The sequence below is a fragment of the Mustela nigripes genome, chromosome 10, assembly GCF_022355385.1.
Source record: "Mustela nigripes isolate SB6536 chromosome 10, MUSNIG.SB6536, whole genome shotgun sequence".
In the NCBI taxonomy this organism is placed as follows: Eukaryota; Metazoa; Chordata; class Mammalia; order Carnivora; family Mustelidae; genus Mustela; species Mustela nigripes.
The window spans coordinates 62733421-62759476 of record NC_081566.1 but is presented as its reverse complement, the minus strand read 5'-3'; the positions used below and the strand labels follow the sequence as shown (position 1 = coordinate 62759476).

The 26056-nt window shown below is 61.7% G+C and overlaps 1 protein-coding gene across 1 annotated transcript; it reads left to right on the top strand.

Annotated features, from left to right (window-relative positions):
- Nucleotides 1-247: 247 nt before the first annotated feature.
- On the top strand, nt 248-24139 carry ATP1A2 (ATPase Na+/K+ transporting subunit alpha 2). Its single transcript, XM_059413531.1, has 23 exons — nt 248-369; nt 4840-4944; nt 5132-5191; nt 6459-6662; nt 7147-7260; nt 7501-7635; nt 8325-8442; nt 10198-10466; nt 11351-11549; nt 11655-11764; nt 11919-12053; nt 12583-12772; nt 12884-13059; nt 16629-16765; nt 17227-17377; nt 17478-17646; nt 17862-18016; nt 18241-18364; nt 18556-18701; nt 18864-18994; nt 21120-21221; nt 21336-21427; nt 22281-24139. The coding sequence occupies exons 1-23, from the start codon at nt 358-360 to the stop codon at nt 22307-22309; spliced, it is 3063 nt and encodes a 1020-aa protein (XP_059269514.1). The 5' UTR covers nt 248-357; the 3' UTR covers nt 22310-24139.
- The last annotated feature ends 1917 nt before the right edge of the window (nt 24140-26056 follow it).

Sequence of the window (26056 nt, the reverse complement as noted above, 5' to 3'; positions counted from 1 at the left end):
ACAGTTCCAGCCCCAGCTTTGCCGCTCGCCTCTCTGAGTCGTGGCTGCCGTGGGCCAGGGGTGAGTGAGGGGGGACGAGGGGGAGCACACAGCAGGACAAATGGACTGTCCATGGTCCACCCGCCTGTTGCTTAAGGGGCGGGAGAGGAGGAGTCCTCAGGGATCCTGTTTCAACAAACGTTTCTTTCCCGAGGAGGGGAAGGCGGGGGAGAGGGGGAGCGGGACCTATTTAAAGCTACCCTGTTGCTCGCTGCCGGCTCTGTTTGCCGGGGTCTCTGGCCATCCCAGACCAGAGGTGTGGGCTGGGGATCCTCCCGGTGACCTGCCCAGTCCAGGTTCCCTCAGCCACTCCCCAAGATGGGCCGTGGGGTGAGTATCTCCAAAAAGAGGGGCTGCTCTGTGGGGAGGAGGAGGGCTCTCTGGAGGGTGAGGGAGGCTGGGGGAGAGCAGGATGGGGCGGGGAAGGACTGAAGGGAGGAGCAGAGGGACGCCAGGCTCTGGGGCAGCATGAACTTGGACGGAGAGGCTCCCGGCTCCAGACGCGTGCTCGCCCGTGCGTCCACGGCGCGCAGGTGCCCACGTGCGCTCCGCTTCCCCACTCCCCGGATGAGCCCCGCCGCCCTCCACCCTACCCCGCCTCTCCAACCCTGTGTCTCCCCCATCCCAGACAGACCCTCCCTCACCGCACCTCCAAGCGAGGGGAGCCTGGCCCTGTTCATGCTCCTGCCTCTGCCACTCCCCCAAAAGAGCCATTCCTCTGGCAGTCCCAGCCCCAGAAGAAGGGGGTCCAGTTTGAGGTTGGAGCGGCCGGGGGCATGGCTCCCAAGTCACCAAGCGGTTCTGACACCAGCTCTCGGGGCCCGAGAGCCAGCAGCCGGGAGGGTCGTGGGGCAGAAGAGCGATGTGCCCCCCGGCCCCAGCCCAGCGCCTCTCCTGCTGCCTTGGTGGTATCGCCAACCTCCCCGGCCCTGGGCTGTGAGCGTTTCCCCAGCGGCTGGTGAGAGCCGCCTGCACCCTCTCAGCCCACCCCTGCCCATGGCATTCTGCAGCCCTGGGACTGCCAAGGGGAAGATTAACAACCGTGGAGTGGGGGTGGGGGCAGGGCAGGGACAGGGCTCTGGATTCTTGGAAATGAATTTTCCATATGGAGGAAAGTCACCCAGTCCCTTACACCCTGCTCTGGGCTGCTTTCCTTTTGTGGAGTGCCTGCGGAGGGAAGGAGTCTGGGGAGCGCACCGGAGGGCCTGGGGAAAGAGGGTGCCTGTCTGGAGCTGTGGGGGAGTTTCTGGGCCCAGGAAGGGGTCAGGCAGGGACATGTTATTGCACTGAGTTTAGCAGCTGGGGAAACTCCGAGCTTGGACACCAGGGTTCCTGTGCTGCGGTAGGAGCTATAAATAGAACCGGGGTGTGTGCGTGTGTCTGTGTCTGTGTCTGTGTGTGTGTGTGTACATGTGCCTGTGACACACGTGTTCTCCATTGGCCGGAGCTGATGCAGATACTCCAGGCTGAGCACGTGTGTGGGACTCGGCAGGCGGATCCGCGAGCCCGCGCAGGCCCTCAAGCAGGCGCGAGACCCGACATCCTGCGTGATGTCCCTGCGGAGGAGTGAGGGTCTGTGCGTGGGCTTCACGAAGGAAGAAGTCACCCCCATGGGAAGATAGGGTCTCTTAGGACCCTGGCATCTCTGGTTCTGCCGTGCGGGGACTCAGGACTTGGAGGAAGGCCAGGCCGCCCTCTTCCCCTGGCGGCAGGGAGTGCAGAGAACAGGGGAGATGCAGCTCACGAGGTCCTGCTCGGGAAGCAATTTGGCCTTTACTTTGTCCTGGGACCCCAGCTGCCTGGGTCTCTGCTTCCCCCGGTCCTTCCTTCCCACCGGCAACCCCGAAGCCCCCAGACCCCCACCCCAGGGACTGTGTGCAAGCAATGGCAGGTTGGGAAGTGGATCTGGTTCTGCCTGGATGGAGAGGCTGTGGGAAATGGGGGGGGGGGGGTGTCTTAGGGCTGGAGCTTGGAGTTCAAACTGCCAGGAGAGCCCTGGAAAATGAAAGCAGCGGGTCTGCCCCCCTGCTTGGTTTGCCCCCCTGCTTGGTCGGCCCCCCTGCTCGGGCTCTTTCCATCTCCATCCGTGCCCCTACGCCTGCACTACAAAGCGAGGTCCAACCGTCACCCTGTGCCCTGTGGCCCTGAAGGGCAGTGTGGGAGCTGGGGGAAGGGATGGCCCTGGTGGGAGGGAGCCCAGCCCGCCCCAGCTGCCACCACGAGGCTGCGGTGGGGGGAGCGTGGCTCCTTTCCAGCTGCCCCGACTCTGTCCCAGCCTCTGGCTCTCTCAGAAAGAACTCTCTGTTCTCCTTCAGCATTCAAGACCCGGAGAGGGGGACTCGTGGTTGGGGGGGGCAGGGAGGGGGGCTCCTTGCTTCCTCTCTTTCTTTCCTGCCTGGGCAGCCCGCTGGCCCCAGATCTCCGCAGGCTCCTGGCTGCAGAGCCTGAGATCCTTGCCAGGACAGGAGGGGGAAGGGGCGGCGTGTCCCAAGCTCTGTGCCGGCCTTGGGGAGAGCAGGGTGGGCGCGCCGGGCAAGGGATGCCGTAGCGAGCGGCAAGGTCGGCCGCCGTGCCTCCTGCCCCAAGCGCGTGGGCTGGCGATTTGGTTCTGATTTTCACAATCTTTATTGCACGTCGGAATGTACAGAAATTCCCTGGGCTCGGCCCCAGCCCCAGCCCCAGCTGCCCCCCTCCGTGCCCTACCCCCCCACCCTCTGTATGCCCAGGCCCCATTCCTGCCCCTGAAGCTCTGGAGGGTCACCTTGAAGCCTGTCTGGCCTCATTTCTTGCTTATGGTCCCTCTGCGTCTTTTCGTCCACTCTGCGTTTCTGTTCCACCAAGGAGAGACTCGGTGAACCCAAAGCATTTCAATCCATCCGATAAAAGGGGCCTCCTTAGGGCTCCTGGAGAGAGAGACGGAGAACCCCAGGAGCCTTTCCCCTCTCCTTCTGTTGGGCTGCTTCCCTCTCCCCAAGATGGCCAGGCTTCAGGAAGCCACAGGTCCCCGCGATCCGTGGGTGCACCCTATGGAATGCAAGGTTGCGGGTCTAGGGGACAACGGGGTCCACGTCTCACCGAGCCCCGCACCCTGTTCCTGATCTCACTGGTCAGACCTCTCCAGGTGCTGGACTCATGACCTCATAGGGTGAGGGCAACTGCCACATTCTGGGATCGCACTTGACTCTTTGATGGGGAAAAAATGCATCATCCCAGAGCACAGGAGTTTATGGGGTGACTCCACTCTGGATGGAGCCGTGGTAGGTCCAATTCGGTTTGCATTTGTCCAAACCCTCAGAGTGGACGCCGCCACGAGGGAGCCCTCACGGCCACTGTGGACTCGGGGTGACTCTGATGTGTTAGCACAGGTTCATGACTGCCACAAAGTCACCACTTGGAGGGGGGGGGGGGTGTTGGACAAGGGGGGGACATGGGGGGGCGGGGTATGAGAACTCGCGGTACTTTCTGCTCAGTTTTGCGGAGAGCCTCAAACTGTCTTGAAAAGAAAAGTCTACTTTTATAAAAAATGCACACGATCCTGTAAAGAAGGACAAATAAATTGGCTGCAGATGCCATCCAGGGGTCCAGGCTTTTTTTTTTTTTTTTAAGATTTATTTGTTGATTTTAGCTGGGGGAGCGGCAGAGGGAAATAGTCTTAGGTAGACTCTGTGCCGAGCACCAAGCCCCACGTAGGGCTTGATCTCAAGACCCTGAGACCACAACCTGAGCCAAAACCCAGAGTCAGACACTTAACGGACTGCACCCCCCAGGCGCCTCCCAGGTGTCCTTACGAAGAGGACTTCGTGTCTTGACGAAGAAATGAGATACACCACAGTGTAGAGAGGCTCGCTCCTGAAAGCCGCATGTGGCCTTGGGGACAGAGATCCGGCCCATTGCTGACAATGACAGGATGCCCTGAGGGGTGCGGGGGGTGGACAGGGAGTGACCCCCCAGGCCCTGCCCAACCCCTCCCCCACCAGTACCCCAACCAGCCCCACCCCTCACCCCCTGGAAAGAGAAACTTCCCACCCCGTTTCCCAGAGGTTCCCTGTGGCCCCCGGCAGCCTGGCGGAGGTGAGGGACCATAGGCAGAGAAGAGGAAATGGAACCCAGGGCCTCACGAGGCTCCAGGGAAACTGCCCACCTGATCTCACGAGAGGCCCCAGGCATGCCAGGACCTGAGAATACTTGCATTTTAGTACCGATTTCCTCTATTTTGGACAAATGGGGCCCAGTTCCCTTCTTACCCAGCTGTGCCTTGGGGCCTCAAGTTGTGCAAATGCCCCCTTGCCCAGGAGCAGGCCGGCTGGCTGACGAGAAGGGCGTCCTTCCCTGGCCTGACCCTTAACTCCCCAGAGACTCTGCCTCTCCCAGATTCGCAGCTGTCTCCACTGCTCTCTAAGTGGCCGAGGTGTTGGGATGCCCCCAACCCTGGCCACCGCCTTCCAGAATTCTAAACAGTGTAGGCTGAGGGTCTTTAAAGTTTTTGTTCTGTTTAAAACTTAGCTGCAGGGTTTTCTCAACACACAAAATCTTAGCAGAAGCCCAAAGGCAAACAGCCAAGAGTGGGGTCCTGTGTCCCGAGGCCCTTGGCCTTCCCTGAAACTCCAGCACAGAGCCCAGGGCCGTGCGACCAGTTTGCAAACCGAGGGCCTGGGGCCCCCCCGCCCCCCACCCTTTCCTCCCCCGGGTCCATCATGGGCCTTGCATTCACCAACCCCAGCCCAGTGCCTGGCCTCCTGGCCTGTGCAGGGCGAACATAGTCTCCCTGACTCTCGGGGCTCTCCCTCCCCACCCCTGCAGGCCGGCCGCGAGTACTCGCCAGCAGCCACCACTGCGGAGAATGGGGGCGGCAAGAAGAAGCAGAAAGAGAAGGAGCTTGACGAGCTGAAGAAGGAGGTGGCCATGGTGAGCGCCCCAGCCCGCCAGGCAGGTCGTGGAACACGGGGGTCCCCGCAGCCCGGCGCCCTCGGAGAAGCTACGCCGCCCCCCTACCTGTGCCCTTTGCCTCAGCCCCGGGCCCCTCTGTCCTCACACACATCCCAGACGCAGCGCCCAGCCTGCTGCCCCAGAGTGACCCGACTTCCCTTCGCAGGACGACCACAAGCTGTCCTTGGATGAGCTAGGCCGCAAATACCAAGTGGACCTATCCAAGGTGAGTCGGGGGCCGCGGGGGCGCCCGAGACCTGAGAGAGCCACACAGCGCCTGGTGGATAATCACGCCCCCTGCGCCCGCGAGGAAACTGAGGCCCACAGACACGTGACTAGCTGGGGCAGAGCCAGGCCTAGAACCCAGATCCCCGGTTCTTAGTTAACAGCCTTCTCCTGAGTACCTGGAAGCCGGGCCCCGTACCCAGCTGCACAGGCAGCACTGGTGACACACGTCCCAGGGAAGTGACACCTGCGAAACAGTGAGGTAACCCCCACTGTCACGGCAGCCCTACTGTGCGCCCCACTATGTGTGATGGGTGCTTTATGAGCACTTCCCTGACCCTCACGACCCCTGTGACATGGGGTCATGCCCCTGTCCGTCATAGCAGGGAGACTTGGGGCGGGGGTCGAGCTTCCCACCATCACAGAAATGAGTAGGAAGTGGCACAGTCAGGTGACCACGCCCGTCAAATAAATAAATACAGCATCAGGCAAAACCAGGGTGGGCGCACACCTCCTCCTGCAGGCCCTCCCTGACTCCCCTTTGAAAATTCTCTGCTCCCCGCTCCTTGACCGCGTCCTGTTTTCCTTAACGATCTGGCAGTGACAGCTACTTATCATGCGTCACGCCGCTGGGTCATAAGCTCCACGAGGCAGGGACTTCATGGGTTTGTCCTCCTCCGGGTCCCCAGAGCTGACAACGGCCCAGAATGTAACGGGCATTCGATGCACATTTCTTAAATAAGTGAGTGGATGGAGAGAAAGGTACTGAAGTGGCCTCCGCCCTCGAGGAGCTCACAGTCTAGAAGAGAACATGGGCCAGCGTTCCCATGCGCGCGGTGTAGCACCACAGCCAGGCTGGGCCCCGGGAGGAACCTCTGCGCTGCACCCCGGCCGGCTCCCCGGGGAAGGGGGCGGACTCACCAGAGCTCTGAGAACAGGTGGTCCCCCGTCTGGGTCTCTTCTTGAATGCTCGCCGGAAAGGGGCCCATCTTCCTGCCCAGGTGACACTGGAGGTGACACTGAGGCCCTGACCCACAGGTGTGTCCACCCCCGGACGACGGCGGCAGGCGGGGCCACGAGGCCTCCCACACCCGAGGCAAATACCCCCTCCTCGCTGTGGCCTCTCCCGATGGCCCCCCCACCCTCTCCTGCCAGGTGGCGTTTCTGTCTTCGAATGGACGCTGTTCCCAGGCCAGGGAGCCGGGGGACGCCGGGAGGAGCGCATGGCTCCGGACACGCACTCACACTCCTCTCCCCGCCTCTCTCAGGGCCTCACCAACCAGCGGGCCCAGGACATTCTGGCCCGGGATGGACCCAACGCCCTCACCCCGCCCCCGACAACCCCCGAGTGGGTCAAGTTCTGCCGCCAGCTCTTCGGGGGCTTCTCCATCTTGCTGTGGATCGGGGCCATCCTCTGCTTCCTGGCCTACGGCATCCAGGCCGCCATGGAGGACGAACCATCCAACGACAATGTGAGCGGCCGCGCCTCCCCCCTGCACCTGCCCGGCACGCGCCCTCCCGCCCAGATCGCAGGACAGCTGGGGGCAGGGGGCCCAGAGCCGCACCTCACAGTCCCACGGGCCTCGCTGCTGTTCAGGCTGTGAAGGAATGAGGCTCCTCCGTGTGTCGCTAAGCACCTCCGCACACACGTGCGCACACACGCACATGCAGGCAATCCCGAATGAGACGGAGCCCCCCTGTTCCCGCACCCCTAACTGAGCTTGTCTGGATCTGTGGGGCTTCGCCCCCTGGAGAAGCCCGAGTCCTGGGAAGTCCCTGCGATTTCTCCTGCCTCTTCCCTTGCCCGGGAGACTGAAGGGGAGGTTGGGGGGAAGGGCTCTCCTCTGCCATTGTCGCTCCCAGTTGCAGACGAAGTCACCCAACACCCTGTCTGAGAGGCTGTGCCCCTCCAGGGCGGGGAGAAGGGCCGTGGCCTCACCCTTCCCTCTTTACCAGCTCTATCTGGGCGTGGTGCTGGCAGCTGTGGTCATCGTCACCGGCTGCTTCTCCTACTATCAGGAAGCCAAGAGCTCCAAGATCATGGATTCCTTCAAGAACATGGTGCCACAGGTACCCAGCGGGCAGGGCGCTGGGCTGGGGCACAAGGTTTCTGGGGGAGTCCAGCTCCCCCTCCTGAGTTCCTTGTGCTCTGAGATGGAGGCGTGGGCAGAAACCAGCCTCCCATTCTCCACGCACGGCCCAGGTGTATGGCCTGGGGGCGCAGGCGTCCTCCTGAAGGGTCGGGAGAGGTGGGAAGCCAGGCAGAGGGACGAGCCGTTCCTGAGGTGCCCGTCCCCCTCCCACCCCCAGCAAGCCCTGGTGGTGCGGGAAGGAGAGAAGATGCAGATCAACGCAGAGGAGGTCGTGGTGGGGGACCTGGTGGAGGTGAAGGGCGGGGACCGCGTGCCCGCGGACCTCCGGATCATCTCTTCTCACGGCTGCAAGGTGAGGCGGCCGTGCCGGGGCAGCTGGCCGGCTCCACGGAGCTGGGACAGGTCCAGTTAGAGCCTGCACGCCTGGGAGGCCCCAGTCCAGTGTCCCCGCCTGCCCCCCACACGGCCCAGCCCAACTCCATCTCCCACAGACTGTTTGTGGATTGTGTCCTCGTGTCTGCGTGCTGGGCGTGCCCTGTGCCCTGGGTACATATTTGATGTCCACTTTCCGGTGATCGTGTAGTGGTTATTACTGTGTCAGACGCTCCCTATGCCTCCCAGAGCTGTCTCGCGTCACTCTGCAGGAACAGTGACACCGTGCTCTGCTGTCCTAGGTGGCCACAGACAGCGCCGTGCGCCCCCCAGACAGCCCTACTTTCTCAGACTCTCGTGTTAGAGACCTCGCCCCACCCCCGCGCCAGGGTTGTATAATGCAGACGTGCCCCTGACCTTCCCCACTTTACAGATGAGTGAACGGTGATTTTGCTGGTTAGGTCACTAGCCCAAGGTCCCGTAAGAGGTCAGGGACAGCCAGGACACCAAGCCAGAGCAGGGACAATGGCTGAGTAATGCTATAAATACGTGATGAGCACGAGTGTCATTCTGTCCCTCGTGTCATGGAGGCGGAGTGTGGCCAGGGGACAACTGTGTGGACACCCCTATGCCTTCCCGTCGATGACCGCACACCTGCTTCCTCCCCAGGTGGATAACTCATCCCTAACAGGCGAGTCCGAGCCCCAGACCCGCTCCCCCGAGTTCACCCATGAGAACCCCTTGGAGACCCGCAACATCTGCTTCTTCTCCACCAACTGCGTGGAAGGTGAGCGGCCGGCCACCAGGGAGCCCCTGCCCTGCCCCGGCGGAAGGAAGAGTCGAACTCCCGAATCCCCAGGCAGCATGGGGGACAGTGGCTGTGCTTACTTGTCCTATGTCCTGCCCAAGGCCGGGGCAGGGGACCGAGGGCCTGGGGGGCCTGAATATTATTGGCTGGGGTGGCCCGACTCCGTGGAAGGTACCTCCCCCCAGGAAGATCTGTGTTCTGTCTACGCCAAGACTGAGCAGATCCCAAAGCCTTCAGATGCTGGGCTAAGACCTCCACGCACGCACACGTACACACACACGCACACTATTCACATGCAGTACACACACACGATACGCAAAACTCACAACACATAGGCACACAGACACAAACACATACAATACACAACACACACACGCCTCTTGACTCCCAGAAGTCTTTGGTTTGACTGATTCCTTCCGTTTCTCCTGACGCTGGGTCTAGCTGCTTCTCTGGCCTCACTTTGACCAGTGACCAGGCTGGGGAGGCTCAGGCCAGGTGAACACGGGCCAGCAGGAGCTCCCCAGGTTGCCACCACATAAGGACAGGAGACCAGGCCCACCCGAAATCCATGCCTTCTGTGGCCGGGCTTCCTTGAGAGGGGCCGACAGCGAGAGCTGGTGGGGAGAGAGTTCTGGCTAAACCTCGGGCCTGGGACTGGGGCCGGAGGAGGCCACGTGCCCCACCTCCACGCCTTTCCTTTCCCTATTCTCATTTCTTCTCGGCGTGTTATGTCTTTCTGAGCATTTTTGTAAAGATTTTATGAGCCTTTTTAAAAAGATTTATTTAACATTTTAGAGAGAGAGCATGTTGGGGGGAGAGGCAGGGGGAGAGAGAGAATCCCAAGCAGACTCCGTGCTGAGCGTGGAGCCTGACACGGGGCTCGATCCCACGACCCCAAGATCATGAGAGTCGGACACTCAACCAACTGAGCCCCCAAGGCGCCCCTCACCAGGTGTTCCCTTCCCTTAGCAAGTTGCAGTTACAGTGAAAATCACCACACGTTATGTATCTTAAACTGTTAATGTACTGAGATTCTGAAATTGGCCCAACATTTCCCACCATTGGTAAAAACACCCCGTGAAATACTCGCACGCTTTCTTGGAGTCTGGCTTTGGGGAAAGGAGAAGAAATGAGCAGAACCGACACTGCTGAGTGCATACTGTGCGCCAGGGGCGGGCCAGGCGTATCCCAGCCCTCTCTGGTTTCCTGAGGAAGGCAATCCCGTGGGGGCGGGGGGTGTCCGAACAAGGGTGCAAACCCTGGTTTGGCCGGCTCCTACATCCACGCTCCCTGCCTCATCCCTCACTGTCCCCGCCTGGGCCCCCGGGCCCAAGTGTCTACATAAGGGCTCAGCAACTGCCTGGCTTCTTCTGCGGGGTCTCAGGGCCCAAGGCTGGGAAAGAACATCTTAAGCCCACGCAGAAAATCCATGACCTGACACCCTTCGGGGTCCTCACAAGCAGGACACTGATTGCACGGAGCTACTCGGTGCTGGTGTTTCATGGCGGGCATCTCCCTGGTCTGAATTCCGAGTGTATTTGCAACATCTCTTGTCAGGCCCAAGTGTCAGGGGAATGAGTTGTGGTGGCCTGAGTCCGGGCCTGGAGGTCTGTGCCTGGGGGAGGTCCGGCCTCGGTGGGGGGCGGGGGGGTGACCCGCAGGACCCCCGTTGGAGGTCCATTTACTCTGCCGTGGTTTTCCTTTTCCAAGCAGTAGGGCCCCCCTGTGTTGCAGGCACGGCCAGGGGCATCGTGATCGCCACAGGGGACCGGACGGTGATGGGCCGCATAGCCACCCTGGCTTCGGGCCTGGAGGTGGGGCGGACGCCCATCGCCATGGAGATCGAGCACTTCATCCAGCTGATCACGGGGGTGGCCGTGTTCCTGGGGGTCTCTTTCTTCGTGCTCTCCCTCATCCTGGGCTACAGCTGGCTGGAGGCCGTCATCTTCCTCATCGGCATCATCGTGGCCAATGTGCCCGAGGGGCTGCTGGCCACTGTTACCGTGAGTGGGTCAGGCGAGGGGCCGCCGCGGGAGGTCTTGCTACCCGTTCCTCAAAGGCAGTCGAGGCTTACTGTAGCTCAGCAACTTGCTCCCTGCCCCTAAAGTCACCTGTCAGAGTTTCCGTACCCGGCTCAGAGTCTGAGCTGCGCTTTGGCCCGCGGCTGCTCTGCCGGAGCTCGTCCCGGCCCCTTCCCCGACACACAGTCCGAAGCACGGTCCACCGCCGTCTGCAGCTCGTCCCGGCCACCCTGGCTGCAAAAGCCTCCCTCGAAGGTCACTGATGACTAACTGGCAAACCCAGTGACCTTTTCTCTCAAACCTTTCCTTGCCTCCGCTGAGAAACGGATACGGCTGTCCGCCCTCCTAGAATTCTCTCCGTCGGTCACGGTGACATGCCCCTATTCTGTCTCCTCTGCTCCTCCGTCCCCCGAAGGACCTCCTCCTCCTCTCCCCAGCCCCGACTCACAGGCCTGGAGCTCTGCTCTCCCCCCCCCCCCCGCGCCCGCCCGTCTCCCCCCCCCCCCCCCCCCCGGCCCCCCCTCCCGGCCCCGGGCCCCTGCCCCCCCCGCCCCCCTGGAGTGAGCCTGTCTCCCCTCCCCCCCAGTCTCGTGCCCGTTCTCGCACACCCCTGGCCCAGCTCTCCGCCTCCCGCTCTGCAGCTCTGGTCGTGTATCTTCAATTCCCTGTTGGACTTTTCACCTGAATGCACACCACGATCTCACTCAGCATGTCTGACGTCGAGCGCAGTCACTGCCCACACACAGGTCCCACTCGGTGCTTGCTGACCAGGATCGAGGAGGGCGGGGTCGCGCCCTGGTCCGGGGTGAGGTCACGGGCACTTCCGGCTCCAGGCTTAGCGACTCGAACCCTCCTCCCTCTCCCAGGTGTGTCTGACCCTGACAGCCAAGCGCATGGCGCGCAAGAACTGCCTGGTGAAGAACCTGGAGGCCGTGGAGACGCTGGGCTCCACGTCCACCATCTGCTCCGACAAGACGGGCACCCTCACCCAGAACCGCATGACCGTCGCCCACATGTGGTTCGACAACCAGATCCACGAAGCGGACACCACGGAAGATCAGTCCGGTGACTGAGGCTCTCCAAGGGGGCCCCGGCAAGGTGGTGGGGGTGGGGGTGGACAGGGGCTCTAACGGGGAGCCCCGCTCCTGCTTCTCCCCTACTGCCTCCCAGGGGCCACTTTCGACAAACGATCCCCCACATGGACGGCACTGTCTCGGATCGCCGGCCTCTGCAACCGTGCCGTCTTCAAGGCCGGGCAGGAGAACATCTCTGTGTCTAAGGTGGGGGTCAGCGGCGTATCCGTGGCTTGCCCGCCTTGCCGGGACCCAGCACCCGCTCCGGCACGCCCTGGCAGCCTCGGGGGCTCCGGTGCCCCCTTCCCCCGGGTCTCCCACTGCCCCCCCGCCCGTGTGACTCTGAGTTCTCCTCTGTTAGCGGGACACGGCGGGCGACGCCTCCGAGTCAGCCCTGCTCAAGTGCATCGAGCTGTCCTGCGGCTCCGTGCGGAAGATGCGGGACAGAAACCCCAAGGTGGCGGAGATCCCTTTCAATTCCACCAACAAGTACCAGGTCTGGCAGCCACGCGGGGACAAGGGCGGGGGAAGGGGCCAACGTGAGGGGGCGCTCAAAACCTAGGAGGGGGGGCATCTGAGGGCCATGCCCCTCCCCCTGCCTCGTCCCCCAGGAAAACGGGGGTAACTACATGTCTGGTTGCAAGGACCCCCCCCAACTTCCCAACCTCCATCCCTCGATACACCCGGTTGCCTTCCCTACTCTGCCTCAGCCTCCCGTCCCTTCCAGCTGTGGGGGTGAACCACGGCTCTGAAATGTCCTTAGGATGCCCCCGGGCGGCAGGCGTCTGCTAAACCAAGAAAGCATTCTCAGCCGGGTCGTGTGTAAGCGCGTTGAGGCCAGCATGACTGTGGGGCGCCGGCGAGAGAGCCCCCCAGCCCCTGGCACCGGTGGTCAATATTTGTGACCCACAATGCCCTTTACACGCACGGGCTCTCCCTCCGGCGACGAGAGCTGACGGACGGGGCTGTGCGTCGGGGAGGTCTCCCAGGCAGGCCCCCTCCGTGACCGCTTGTTTTCTCTCCAGCTGTCCATCCACGAGCGAGAGGACAGCCCCCAGAGCCACGTGCTGGTGATGAAGGGGGCCCCGGAGCGCATCCTGGACCGCTGCTCCACCATCCTGGTGCAGGGCAAGGAGATCCCTCTGGACAAGGAGATGCAGGACGCCTTTCAGAACGCCTACATGGAGCTGGGCGGGCTGGGCGAGCGCGTGCTGGGTGAGAGGCCGGAGCGGGGCTGCCCCGGGGCGGGGGCGCTGGGGGCACCGGCGCAGCCCCACCCCCACCCCGCCCTGTGCTGGGCTCACTCTTCCCTCCTGCCCGTGTCAGGGTTTTGTCAGCTGAATCTGCCCTCTGGGAAGTTTCCGCGGGGCTTCAAGTTTGACACGGACGAGCTGAACTTCCCCACGGAGAAGCTCTGCTTCGTGGGGCTCATGTCCATGATCGACCCTCCCCGGGCTGCCGTGCCGGACGCCGTGGGCAAGTGCCGCAGTGCGGGCATCAAGGTACAGGCCTGGCCTGCCCCCTCCCACTCTCCCTTCCCCGGTGCTAACGGTCAAAGGACGGCAGGGGCTCCTGCCTTGCAGGTGCCAGACCCCTCGTGGCCACCTCCCTCTGCAAGGAAAGGTCGGCCCCGCCTGGAGCGCTTGTCCGGGTCCCTTCCCGTCAGCGACCAGGCACATCCTCTCCCCGACTCGTCCCATTCTGCTCTCGGGCCGACCTGGCGCTCCGGTCTTGGAGATCTGTTGGTCCTGCCTTCCCGAATCGCGTCCGCTCTCTCTACCACTGGCGGTGCAAGGAGCAGGCTCTCGTCGGAACCCGCTCGCCCCCCGGCAGGCTCCGGTCCTCATCCCCCAAGCACACCTCTCCTAGGTCCTTGTGTCCACCTGTCATTGCTCCTCGGTGGCCGCTCCTGCCTCGGCGGCACATTTGTCCTTCACGCAGCAACTAACCGTTTGCCGCCTGTGGCCCAGGCACTGTTCAAGGTGCCCGAGTTCAACAAACAGACATAAACCCTGTCCATCTTGGAGCCTCTTTTCCCGCTTCAAGGCACGCTCCACCCCATCCCCATGGCCGTGGCCGTGGCCATCCCGTGGCCAGGCACAGGGCAGTGGCCAGCTCCTCTTCTCCCAGCATCAGCTGGAGCTGCCCGTCCGCTGAGGGCCAGGGGCTGCTAAGATGAAGGACGCGTGGTGCCTGTCCTCTGGGGTTCACGGGCGCTCGGGGAAACAACCGTCTCCACACTTAATCACGGAGCAACCTGCTAGCTAGGGTCGTGAGCCCCTGCTCCCGGCCAGAGGCTCTCATCCCAGGAGCAGCCAGTCGCAGGAGTCAGGCGCTGTGCTCGGCACCCAGGCCGCAGGAGTTCATGTAATCTGCGCAACGGCCCGGCGAGGAAGCTCCGGCATCTTCCCTTTTCACAGAAGAGGGAAACTGAGGCACAACGTGACAGGCTCGTAAGCGGTCGGGCCGGGATTTGAACCAAGGCAGCTTGCCATTTCCTCACACACCGAAGCGCTTGTGTGTAGACATGTGTGTGTAAGGGATGTCTCTGACCCAGCCACTCTGTCGCTGAGGTAGGCGTCATCACCCCCACTTAAAAATAAAACCAGCTGAGCCTCAGAGTGGGTAAGTCGCTTTCCCAAAATAAACCTGCCCGTCAGGGGCGGATCAGGCATGTGAAGCATGGTCAGCCATCCGGAAAACCGTGCTCCGGCCCATCCGGCGGCCTCTTGCCACGATCAAAACTATCCCGGGGTGTGTGGGGACCGTTCCTCCAGGGGACTCCGAGCAGGAGCAGCTAAGTCTGCCTCAGAGAACTGGACACGTTTTACAGAGCACGTGATATTCGATCTGGGCCTCGAAGGCCGGCAGCGCTTTCTAAGGCAGGGAGAGGAGGGCTGTCAAGGTCAGGGACAGTGCGTGTCCTGGCGGGGTGACACAGCGGGGGAGGGGACAGTGCGTGTCCTGGCGGGGTGACACAGCGGGGGAGGGGTGCAGGTGCGTGGGGGCGGGAGGCTCCGGAGCACTGGGGATGGGCACTGGGACTTCGGGCCAGGGCCAGCTGGAAGGGCTTTGCCCAAATGCCTGACTTGGGGACAGAGCCAGCTCTCAGGAGGCCACCTGGGAGGAGGAGGGCCTGGATCCCGAGGAGGGCTGGAGGCGAGGAGGCAGGAGAGGGTCTGTGGCGCTGTCCAGGCGAGGACACGAGCCGGGGCGGTGGCAAAGGATGGAGGCGAGGAGTCACATCTAAGAAACACTTTGGGAACACGGTGACCGAGCTGGACACGGTCAGCGAGGGAGATGCAGGACAAAGGGCTGGAACGCCCGCGAGGGCAGTGCCGAGCTGGGGGCAGGGCAGGCCTGGCAGCGTGGGGGGAGCGGACGGCGAGCTCAGCTCTGACCTTCGGCTGGAAGCCTCCATGGACACCCAAGGAGAGACATCCCAGCGAGAGCACCAGCTTAGAGCCCAGGACCGAAGTCCAGGAGCAGAGAGCGCGAGGCCCCTCACACACGAGTGCAGTTCCAGACCCACTAGTGAACCCGGATCAGGGAGGGGGCCCGGTTGAAAGCGGGGCCACCAGTCTCCGGGCAAGTCGAGAGAGAGGCGCGGGGCAGGAGGGGGAGGGGGAAGTCACAGCTCACGTCTGCCGAGTGTCCACCTCGGTGCCCACCTCGGTGCCATTCACTCCTCACGACAGCCTTGGAAGGTGGGGCTCGTCCCCTCTTGGGACCGAGACTCGGTGAGAAGACTGGTCCGAGGTGCCACAGCCCGGGAGGGCCGGTGCTCAAGCTTAGGTCCGCCGTCACACCCCACAGCCGCCCCCTCTCAGCCGGCGGCTGCTCGGAGGAGGCAGGAAAGAGCAGGAAGAAGCGGGGAAGGGAACCGGGAGAGTCAGCGTCCACGCGGACCAAGCTGGCCGGCTTCGAGGAGGGGCTGGTGGGCAGTGCCAAGTACTGAGGGGTCGAGCAGGATGAGGGTCGCAAAGATGCTTCTGTCTTCAAGGGGGCCCTTATGGCCTTGGGGGGGCAGGTTCCGTGGGGGGTGGCGGTGGCCTTGAAGGACTTTCTCCTTGGTACCTGTGCGAGGCTTCTTCCTCCGATCAACCTGCGCTCGTGACAGACAGGCTTTTTTTTTCTTTAAGATTTTATTTATTTATTTGACAGACAGAGGTCACAAGCAGGCAGAGAGGCAGGCAGAGAGAAGGGGGAAGCAGGCTCCCCGCTGAGCAGAGAGCCTGATGCCGGGCTCGATCCCAGGACCCTGGGATCATGACCTGAGCCGAAGGCAGAGGCTTAACCCACGGAGCCACCCAGGCGCCCCGACAGACACCCTTGAACCACCTCCCAGGCGCCGACTGCCCTCCCCACCAGCCTCCGTCTGCGCTGCAAGAACCGCCTCCTTCCCACATGGAGAAGGCGTGTCCGAGGCAGCTAAACAGGTGGTGGAAGGCCGGGGGCTGGAGGCGGGGGCCGTGTCCCCTTCGTCCCTACTCTGACCAGCTGGATGGCCCCAGCAAGCAGAGTGGACACTAAGAAAATGTGTCCTGCTCCCGGCTCCAATAACCTTGAGAGGGTCACGGGCCCTTTCTAAGCCTTCGTCCCTCGCTGGTCAGTGACGGCTCCTTCCGGCTGCGACAGCCTCGTAGCCCATGAAACCCAGTCTCTGAGGGGCCTCTTCCAAGAGCCCCTCGTCCATTTGTTCCTCGTCACGGAGGCTTCCTCCACGGAAGCAAAGTGTCCCTGATCCCCTGCGTACAGCGTGTCACCCACTCAGACACACACACACTCTCTCACACTCACACACTCTCACGTGCACACACAGAGTCTCATACACACACTCTCTCTCTCTCACACACACACACACACACACAGTCTCACACACTCACACAGAGTCTCTCTCCCTCACACACACACACGCATACACACATACACACACACACACACAGTTCCACCACCTTGGCTGGGATCCATCAGTCCCACGGTCGGGGGGTCTGGCTTTCTCTGACTTTGGGAAAGGAAAGGATGGGGAGGGGGTGTTAACACCACTTTTCTCTTTTCTCCTGGCTGCCAGGTGATCATGGTGACCGGGGACCACCCCATCACAGCCAAGGCCATCGCCAAAGGTGTGGGCATCATATCAGAAGGCAACGAGACTGTGGAGGACATCGCGGCCCGGCTCAACATTCCCGTCAGCCAGGTCAACCCCAGGTGCGGCCTCCATGGGGCTCCCTGTCCCTGATCAACCCGTCCCACAGGATGCTCGAGGGACCCGGGGGGAGGGGCCTTCGGAGAGCCCCTCTGTGACCTTGCAGGCCTTCCCCGCGACACCTCAGCGGCCGGCTCCTCAGTCCTGAGGGTGTCCATGCTGTGCCCCCCACTCACTGTGCAACACAGGTGACACATAACTGTCCTGAGCCGCCAGTCTCCCAACTACAGATTTAGGGACCCATCGCCCCTTGCGGTGGCTCCGGGGTAAAGCGTCAGTAAGAAAAGCAGCACGTGGCCTAGCACCGACTGTGCTGGGTGAGGCTGTCCTTCCTCAAAGAGAGAGATGGGACACACAGGCCACGGGGACAGGGTGAGGGGGGCCACAGCCCTGGGACCGTGCGGCTCGGCGGCGGGGGGACAGGGGCGGCAAGGAGTCACCCGCCTCCACCCCCACCGTCCAGAGAAGCCAAGGCGTGCGTGGTGCACGGCTCAGACCTGAAGGACATGACGTCGGAGCAGCTGGACGAGGTCCTCAAGAACCACACGGAGATCGTGTTCGCGCGCACGTCCCCGCAGCAGAAGCTCATCATCGTGGAGGGCTGCCAGCGGCAGGTGAGCGGGACGGGGGTGCGGGGCCGGGCCGGAGCGGGCCGGGCGGGTTGGCCCGGGCTGCAAGGGCTTCCTCCTCCGATCCGGCTGCGTCCTCGTGCAGGGGGCCATCGTGGCGGTGACCGGGGACGGCGTGAATGACTCCCCCGCGCTGAAGAAGGCTGACATCGGCATCGCCATGGGCATCTCGGGCTCTGACGTGTCCAAGCAGGCCGCCGACATGATCCTGCTGGACGACAACTTTGCTTCCATCGTCACGGGCGTGGAGGAGGGTGAGGCGCCCCGCAGGCCGGGGTGGCATCTGGGACAGCTTCCTGGGCCTTTACCCCAACACAGAGCCAACTCAGGATCCCGGGCACCTGCCACTGGCTTTGGCTTCCCTCGAACACAGGGTCTACCTCTCTGGGGAGCACGGGCAGCATGCTCCAGGGGTTTGGGCTGGGGAGAGGAACCTCCCATCTCCCTGATACCACCAAATCTCCCCCAGGCCGCCTGATCTTCGACAACCTGAAGAAGTCCATCGCCTACACCCTGACCAGCAACATCCCCGAGATCACGCCCTTCCTGCTCTTCATCATCGCCAACATCCCCCTGCCGCTGGGCACTGTGACCATCCTCTGCATCGACCTGGGCACCGACATGGTGAGGCCAGGGGTCGGAGCAGCACAGGGGGGGTGGAGGCGGGCAGCTGGGGGAACCGGCCAGGCTGGGACAGTTGAGGGAACAGAAGCCTGAGCGAGTCCGGGGCCATAATAGGGTCTTAGTAACGTGTGCTGATTGCACCGAAGATTCCTCCCCGCGGGCCGTCCTCTGCACCTGTCGGCTCCTTTCCACTGCCCTCCTCCCCCAACACGCCCCGCACACAGGTCCCCGCCATCTCCTTGGCCTACGAGGCTGCGGAGAGCGACATCATGAAGCGACAGCCGAGGAACCCCCAGACGGACAAGCTGGTGAACGAGAGACTCATCAGCATGGCCTACGGACAGATTGGTGAGGCGGGGCCCTGGGGCCGGGGCTGGGGCGCGGCCGAGAGAGGTCTCTGTCCAGCGGACAGAGGCATGAGCCCCGGTGAAATCCCAGGCCAGGGGTCAGCCCCCCACCGAGCAGCCGTCGCTGTCGAGTGCCGGTCCCACCCGGCCACCCCCTCTGACCGCGGCCGGCCTCCGTCCCGCTCCCCACAGGGATGATCCAAGCCCTGGGCGGCTTCTTCACCTACTTCGTCATCCTGGCGGAGAACGGTTTCCTGCCGTCGCGGCTGCTGGGAATCCGTCTGGACTGGGACGACCGGTCCATGAACGACCTGGAGGACAGCTATGGGCAGGAGTGGGTGCGTGGGGCCTCCGGGGGGGGGGTCCGTGCCTGTGGGAGTGCCCGGGGGGCCAACTGGGGCTGGGGGCTAAGGCGCCCCGTGCCCAGGGTTTGACGAGCGCCCCCAGCACGCTGCCCCCGCCCCTCCCTTCGCCTCTCACACGGCCCCGTCCGCCCCCAGACCTACGAGCAGCGGAAGGTGGTGGAGTTCACGTGCCACACGGCCTTCTTTGCCAGCATCGTGGTGGTGCAGTGGGCCGACCTCATCATTTGCAAGACCCGGCGCAACTCCGTCTTCCAACAGGGCATGAAGTGAGCGCCCCCGCCCCCCACCCCCACAGAGAGCACCCTGAGGTCCCTCAACCCCCGCCATGGGCCCCTCGCCCTGCGCCCACATCCGGGGAGGAGGGAGCGTCCGACCACACCTGTCCAGCCGTCTGAAACAGGTGTCTGAAGGCGAAGGGGTCGGATCACCTTTTCCGACGAGTTTTAATTCTGCTCCTAATCGGCTGCTTGAAGGTTTCCCTCCCTCTTCCTTCCTTCCGTCTTTCCGCACGTCTCCCCTCTCCCCTCTTCCCCGTCCTCCATCTCACACTCCGGCAGCACCCCCTGCCCGGCCCTAAGGCCCGCAGCACAAGTGCTCTGTGCTCCAGCTCGTAGCTCGGGCCCCGGCCGCGGCCCTGTGTGATCCTCCCCGTGAGGTTGGGAGTTGCTCCGGGGCGGGCGCGGTGCCGCCTCAGAGTGTGCGTTACCTCAGTCACCGTGCTGTGACCCGCACGCAGCTCAATGGGGCGAGAACTGCTTTCCTTTTCGGGACCAGAGACCCCAAAGAGGTTACATGAGGTCCCTGGGGTCACCCAGCTGTTAGGGTTCACCCAGGTCTGCTTCTAGCACCCCAGCTCCTGGACACGGCGCAGGGTGGCTTGCCTGTCAGGGTCTGGCCCCTGTCGGTGCTTGGCGATGGCTCGGTGACCGCGGCGCGTGCGGACGGCGGTTAGTGCTAACTCCAGGTCTCTGTGAAACCAGTGGAAGACGAAAGGGGTCCTGAGGACGCCAACAGCCGCTGGCCAGCGGCGCCCCACCTCGGGCCCTGGGCCAGGCGGCCTCAGGGCCACTGTCTGCAAGGCTCCTACGCTTTATAGAAACGAGCCACCGAGTAAGGCCGCAGGGGTTACTCAAGTGTCACTCGGAGGCAGAACCATTGGCGTGAAGGACGCGCCGGCACGCTAGCGGCTCTGTTGGGAATGCGGATGTTTCCAATTTTATTTTATTTTTTTTTTTTAAGATTTTATTTATTTATTTGACAGAGAGAAATCACAAGTAGACAGACAGGCAGGCAGAGAGAGAGAGAGGAGGAAGCAGGCTCCCCGCTGAGCAGAGAGCCCGATGCGGGACTCGATCCCAGGACCCTGAGATCATGACCCGAGCCGAAGGCAGTGGCTTAACCCACTGAGCCACTCAGGCGCCCCGGATGTTTCCAATTTTAAATGGAGAAATGATATTCATTACTTAGTAACAAATATAGCTGAAAAGACTACAATCAATTAAAATGGGGTCTTTATCAAAGAATCAGGTGGGTCCTTTAGTAAGTGGAGAGTTGGGGAACTATTAGCATGAACTATTAAGGCATGCAGCGTGCAAGGTTGTACACGGGTCAAATGGTAACTCAACCGAGCACTCTGCACTTTCCAGAACGTTCCACGCTTTACCTCCTATCCTGTTCCCAGCAAGCCCAGGGTATACCGGTAACCTCTCCCGCTCACAGGGAAAACCACGGGGCTCAGAGAGGCAGAGACACGGCTTGCAGCCCAAAGCTAGCAAGGGGCAGAGCTGCGGCTAGATTCTGCCTGTCTGACTCCAGAAGCTGCTTTCAGACCCTTGTTCTGTCCTGCTTGTCAGGTCTGAGGTCGTGGATGCACATCCAGCTTTTAATTTCCAGGGAGTGGACAGCTTCCTCTCTGCTAAGCGCTTGACAAACGTTCTCTTCTATTGAGTATCGACAACCAACAACGACCAGGGCCGGGGAGACCCTGGGAACGTGTGGGATACACACAGGCTCTCCGAGCCCCTTGCTGGGCAGATGACACGGGCTGAACACAGACCACAGGCCTGGAGGCATAGCAAGTCCGTGCGCCGCGGGAGGGCGGCCCCACGACCCGGGAAGGAAGTGTGTGCTGACCACAGCATCTCCAGCCCAGGGCACGTCAGCCAACACATTAGAAGCATTCATTTACTAGACGAGTATGTGTGTTATAGGAGGTGCGATCAGTCAGCAGAGAAAGTGAAGGAAATCTACTCTGGTTACGTGTAGCAGCAGAAGGGCGGACGGTGTGAAGACCGCCCCCGGGCACCTTCGCCACCAGGAGCCTCCCTGGATGTCCCCCCCTCTGCCCCCCGCTTTCCCCAGCACCTACCCTCTTTTCTTTTGCCTTTCCAGGAACAAGATCCTGATTTTCGGGCTGCTGGAGGAGACGGCGCTGGCGGCCTTCCTGTCCTACTGCCCGGGCATGGGCGTGGCGCTCCGCATGTACCCGCTCAAGTGAGTGTGGCCCTTCCCAGACCCCGCTAGGCTCCCGCTTCTGGTCTTCAGACCCTGTTCTCTGTCCCCACCCTGCGGCACCCCCGACACACTCCCTGTTTCTGTTTGGTGCAGGGTCACCTGGTGGTTCTGCGCCTTCCCCTACAGCCTCCTCATCTTCATCTATGATGAGGTCCGGAAGCTCATCCTGAGACGGTACCCTGGGGGTAAGTGCCCCCGTCCCCCAGCACCCTGCTAGTGCTCCCGACTGCTGCCCCCGCCCCCCGGGCTCTGCACCCAACCCTTCCGCATGCGGCTCCTTGCTCCTCCTTCCCATGCCCCCCCCAATCCGGGGGCCCCAGGTCCTCAGAGCCCTGACCCTGCCTCTTTCCCACCAACCTGGGACCCCAACACACCGGGGTGCTCAGGCCCCTCCTCCCACCCGGATCACAGGACACAGAATTAGATGGGCCCAGGTCACCTCGTGCCCCTCCACATCTTACAGACACGGAGAGGTGCAGAGGTGAATTTATTGGCCAGGTCACAAAGCAAGGAGGAGCAGAGCGGCTTCTAGAACCCAGGCTTCCCGATTCCTGGGCAATGACCAAGTTTGCTTTTGTTTTTTCCCAACAAGCCCTGTTGACCCCTTACTGGAAGTTGAAAACGGATGGCCGGCGAGCCAAATACGGCCCCGTGCATATTGTTTGGTTCCGTCCGCCCTTTATTGCGTGGCTGTGTTTTGTAACTGGTCCAATAACTAAAACTTACGGGCTCTCACATAAAATCCTATTCCTGATTCTGAAAAATCATGAGCCATCAACCCCATACACGTCTCGGCACAACCACCACGGGCGGTTGCCCCTTGAGACAGTCCTGTCACCGCCTCGCCCCTGCCTCTCCCCTCGAGCCCACTCTGCGACGCCCGCCCTGTGCTAAACACATCTCTCCCGTCCCCTGACCCGGGGCCCCAGCTCCCCGGCTTCCTCCCCTCCCTCTCACCCTGATTTGCCCTCCAGCCCGCAGACACGGACCTCTGCCCCCATGAGCTCATGCCTTGCCCCCGTCCCATCTCTCCCACAGGCTGGGTGGAGAAGGAAACCTACTACTGAGCTGTCCGAGGAAGACCAGGCTCCGGGCCGGGGGCGCCTGGAGGCGGTGCGGGGATGGTGATGCAGAGAAGACGAGAAGACGGGGTGTTGGGGGAGGGTCGGGGGAGAGACAGAGAGGCCACTCGACGGGCTCGGCGGGGAGGAGTGGGTGCATAAGCTCGCGGCCGTTGCCCCGCAGACCCAACTGAGAACCATCGGAGAGACACCACATGCCGGGGTCCTTCCCAGTTCCGGCTGCACCCTGTCCACTTTTTCCGAGGACCTGAGGGTCACCCCAGCACCCACCACCCACTGTCTGCCCCTGCACACCCACCTCCCACTAGAACAGATCAACACCCAAAGGCAGGGACCTGTCTCCACCAGGAGGAAGGGACAATCTCAGAGATCCCCCGCGTACCCTGTTCTCTCCGGCCTTAGCCCACTGTCACGCCACCTCTCCTCTGCTCCCTGCCCGGCTCTGCGCCTGCTCCCCCTCGAGATCAGACACAGCTCCTCCTGGTGAGTGCCAGAAAGGGAAGCTGTGCAGAAGGCGGCATCCCCAGGCAAGCCTGAATGGGAATGTCTGGAGGCAAGGGGGGGGTGGGGGGAGTGGGGGGGGGAGGCTGAGGACTGACACAGCCACGGGAGCTGGGGAGGAGCGATCCAAGGACAGGACAAGATGTGTGGTCTCCAGCCCTGGGTCCTGCCTTTCAGAAATTCCTGCCAGTAGGCCAAACTCGAATGTCCGCAGAGCAGGCCAGAGCAATCCGGGAGCTCCCCTGGGTCCCCCGCCCCTGCAGCTTGCAATCCCCACCGACCCTGCTTTGTGGCGTCTGGGCCATGAGGCCCAGGTGTCACAGAGGCTCCGGTACACTCAGTCCCTTGCGCCTGGTGACACCCCGCCCTCCAGAATGCTAAGTCCTCCGAAGCCCCGTCTTGTTCCCAGAGGGCAGCGGTCAGTCTGTTCCCTGCCCCCACCACCCCTTCCCCTTTGGGTCCCTCCGGATGAACCTGAGTCATTCCAGGAGCTGCCTGGCCGTCAGCTGGAACTAGGGTGGAGAAAGTTTCCGGAACCTTCCTGCTGCCCAGGGACGTCCAGAATCAGCTTAGGTCAGGGGCGTGGTCAGACCCTCTGGGCAGCGAGAGCCCGAACATGAGGAGGGCTGCTCCTCCCAGGCAGACAAAGGCCCTTCGTGTTAGTGATCAGTTCCCACAAGACAGGGAGTTGGTTTCAGGTTCCCGCGGGAGACCCTCAGCCTTCCCTTGCCTGCTCCCCGCCTAGCAGCTTTGCTCTGCAGGCAGCCCTGCCCCTTCCCTAAGCCTGGCCCAGAAGGCACTGGGAAAGAGACCCCCAGGTAGGCCCAGCAAGAGTGCCACAGGGGGAAGCCGGCAGACCTAAGACAGAAAGGAAGGAGACCGCCCGGGAGGGCCTCCCGCCGGCTCTCACCTCCCTCCCCTGGTCCTTTATCAGAAGGACTTTGAAATGAGTGAGTCGTTGCTTTGGGCTCAGAAAACTAAATAAGAAACCATGTTCCTTCGGGCCGATTAATTTGAGATATGTGTTGACTATGGACAAAGCTTATCTTTGCACAATCAAAAAAAAAAACGGTATTTGTTTAGCAAATTAGAAGCATTAAACCACATGGCTAGGGCTGGCATATTTAGTCCTTCTAAACACTTCTGAAGCACTTTAGGAGTATCTACGTAGAGACAGCGCGTGCATGGGCTAATCACCATCGGTTCTCCTGTGTCGGTGAGACGCATTTGCAGGACCTTTTCCGGGAGACCTTTTAGAGGGCACTAGTTTGCGGTACTACCTACGGACTTGAAAATAATAAAGTTGCACTTCTTTATGAAAAAGAAATCCCTTCCGTAATTCAGATTTCGAGCCTGAACGCGTGCCTCTGTCCGGGAATGTGGGATTAGAAGTGTGGCGAGCTGTGGTGAGACTCGGCTGGAGGAAGCCGCACAGTGTGGGAAGGAGATGGGGAGACGGAGGGAGACGATTTGGGGGGCCGGGGGGGGCCGATGTTGTCGTTGCTGGGGGAGAAAGCCAGAGAGAAAGAAGACAGAGCAGAGGCCTGCTTCCTCGAGGCGGAGCCTGGCCTCGAGAGCCACAAAGGTCTGTGCAGAACAGGGAAGGACTGGGGAGTCCATCTGAGCCCAAATCCTTAAGGCCACTTCTGTTTTTTCTGTTCCAGACAGGAGTCGGGCCACTCTTAATCTGAGGGGTGGGGGAAGAGGACGGTGAGCCGAGGCCCCCTCCCGCCCCAAGGTCAGGCGCCAACTAAGAGTCTGCAGTGCAGGCGGAGTCCCGTCCTGGGTGCTGGTTAGGGGACCGAGGGAAAAGCAGCTGCGATCCTGGAAACGGCCCTCAGTAGCAGATTCTGGGAGCCTTCCGGCGGGTGGGGTGGCATGGGCAGGCGTGTGCTGCACCCACAGGGCTGGCTGGGGGCTGTGCCTTCTCCCTGGGGTTCCCGGGAATGGGATCCGGGAAGAGAAGTCAGAAGTCCGTGGCTGGTACCTTTATTTCATCTCTGAGGGCTGACAGGGACAGGGACAGGGACGGTGACCATGCCAGATGCTGTGGGAGCTTTAACCGCATTCTCTGCCCTAACCCTATCGGGCCCCTGTCGGTATCATCTCGTTTAATTCTCCCTCAGGGCCTTTCTTCTTGGTAGTGCCGCTGCCAGGAACACAAGCCCGGCTCCCTCACCCCAATCAGAGGGCTCCTCCCACAGTCTGTCCTCAGAGAGGCCCGCACAGGCCACCCCAATAAAATCGCACTTCCAGGGGTGCCTGGGAGGCTCAGTCGGTTAAGCGTCTGCCTTTGGCTCACGCCATGATCCTGGGGGTCCTGGGATCGAGTCCCGCGCTGGGCCCCCTGCTCGGCAGGGAGTCTGCTTCTCCCTCTCTCTCTGCTGCTCCCCCTGCTTCTGCTCTCTCGCTCATACTGTCTCTCAGAGAAAGAAATAAAATCTTAAAAAAAAAAAAAAAAAAGAAAAGAAAAAAAGAAACAAAACCACACTCCCAGCAGCTCTTCCCTCATTCTTGTAAATGCTAATACCTCAAAATAGAGAGAAAATAGAAATAGACATGAAATTCAAATATACATAGAGTTGTTTGTACTTTTTCTGTTTGTTTGCCTGACTCCTTAAGTTGCGGGCACACAGGGATTTTTTGGTTCTTCTATTCACTGCCTCTATCTTTAATACCTAAAACAATGCCTGATGCACCCGGGACAATTAATAAGGATGGGTCGGATGACTGGAAGAACCCCAGAATCCAGGAGGACGGGAAAACTGCAGCATGGAAGGATTATTTATTTAGTTTAGCTTGGAGCCCAACACGGGGCTTGAACTCACAACCCCGAGATCAAGAGCCCAAGAAACTGGACATTCAACTGACTGAGCCCCCCGGGGCGCGCCCAGCTTGGAAGGGCTGATTTCTGTTGTCAAAGTTTGCAGGACGCTGTGTTTCCGAATCAGGATCTCACTCGCCCTCCCCGTGGTTCCAGGGCCAGCCTCCTAGCCACACTCATACTCGCCGCAGCCCCAGGGACCGCCAGCCCGCCCACCGGGAGCCTGGTCAGCCCAGTGGCGCAGTGAACTGGGCGGGGGTGGTTTTGTGGAGGGAGCCAGGAATCCGTAGGTAATGAAGGTTAGAGCCGGAGGACTGGGCAGACCCAGGTGATTAGAGCCCTGCAAAGGGAGCGGATTGCAACTTGGTGGGGGAAGGCTGGTAAGAAAAAAGGTACAAAGAAATCCA

Coding starts and splice junctions, on each gene's coding strand:
- ATP1A2 (XM_059413531.1), top strand. Junction 10,467..11,350: donor GGCTGCTGGCCACTGTTACC/GTGAGTGGGTCA, acceptor TCCCTCTCCCAG/GTGTGTCTGACCCTGACAGC. Junction 18,702..18,863: donor ACAGCTATGGGCAGGAGTGG/GTGCGTGGGGCC, acceptor GTCCGCCCCCAG/ACCTACGAGCAGCGGAAGGT.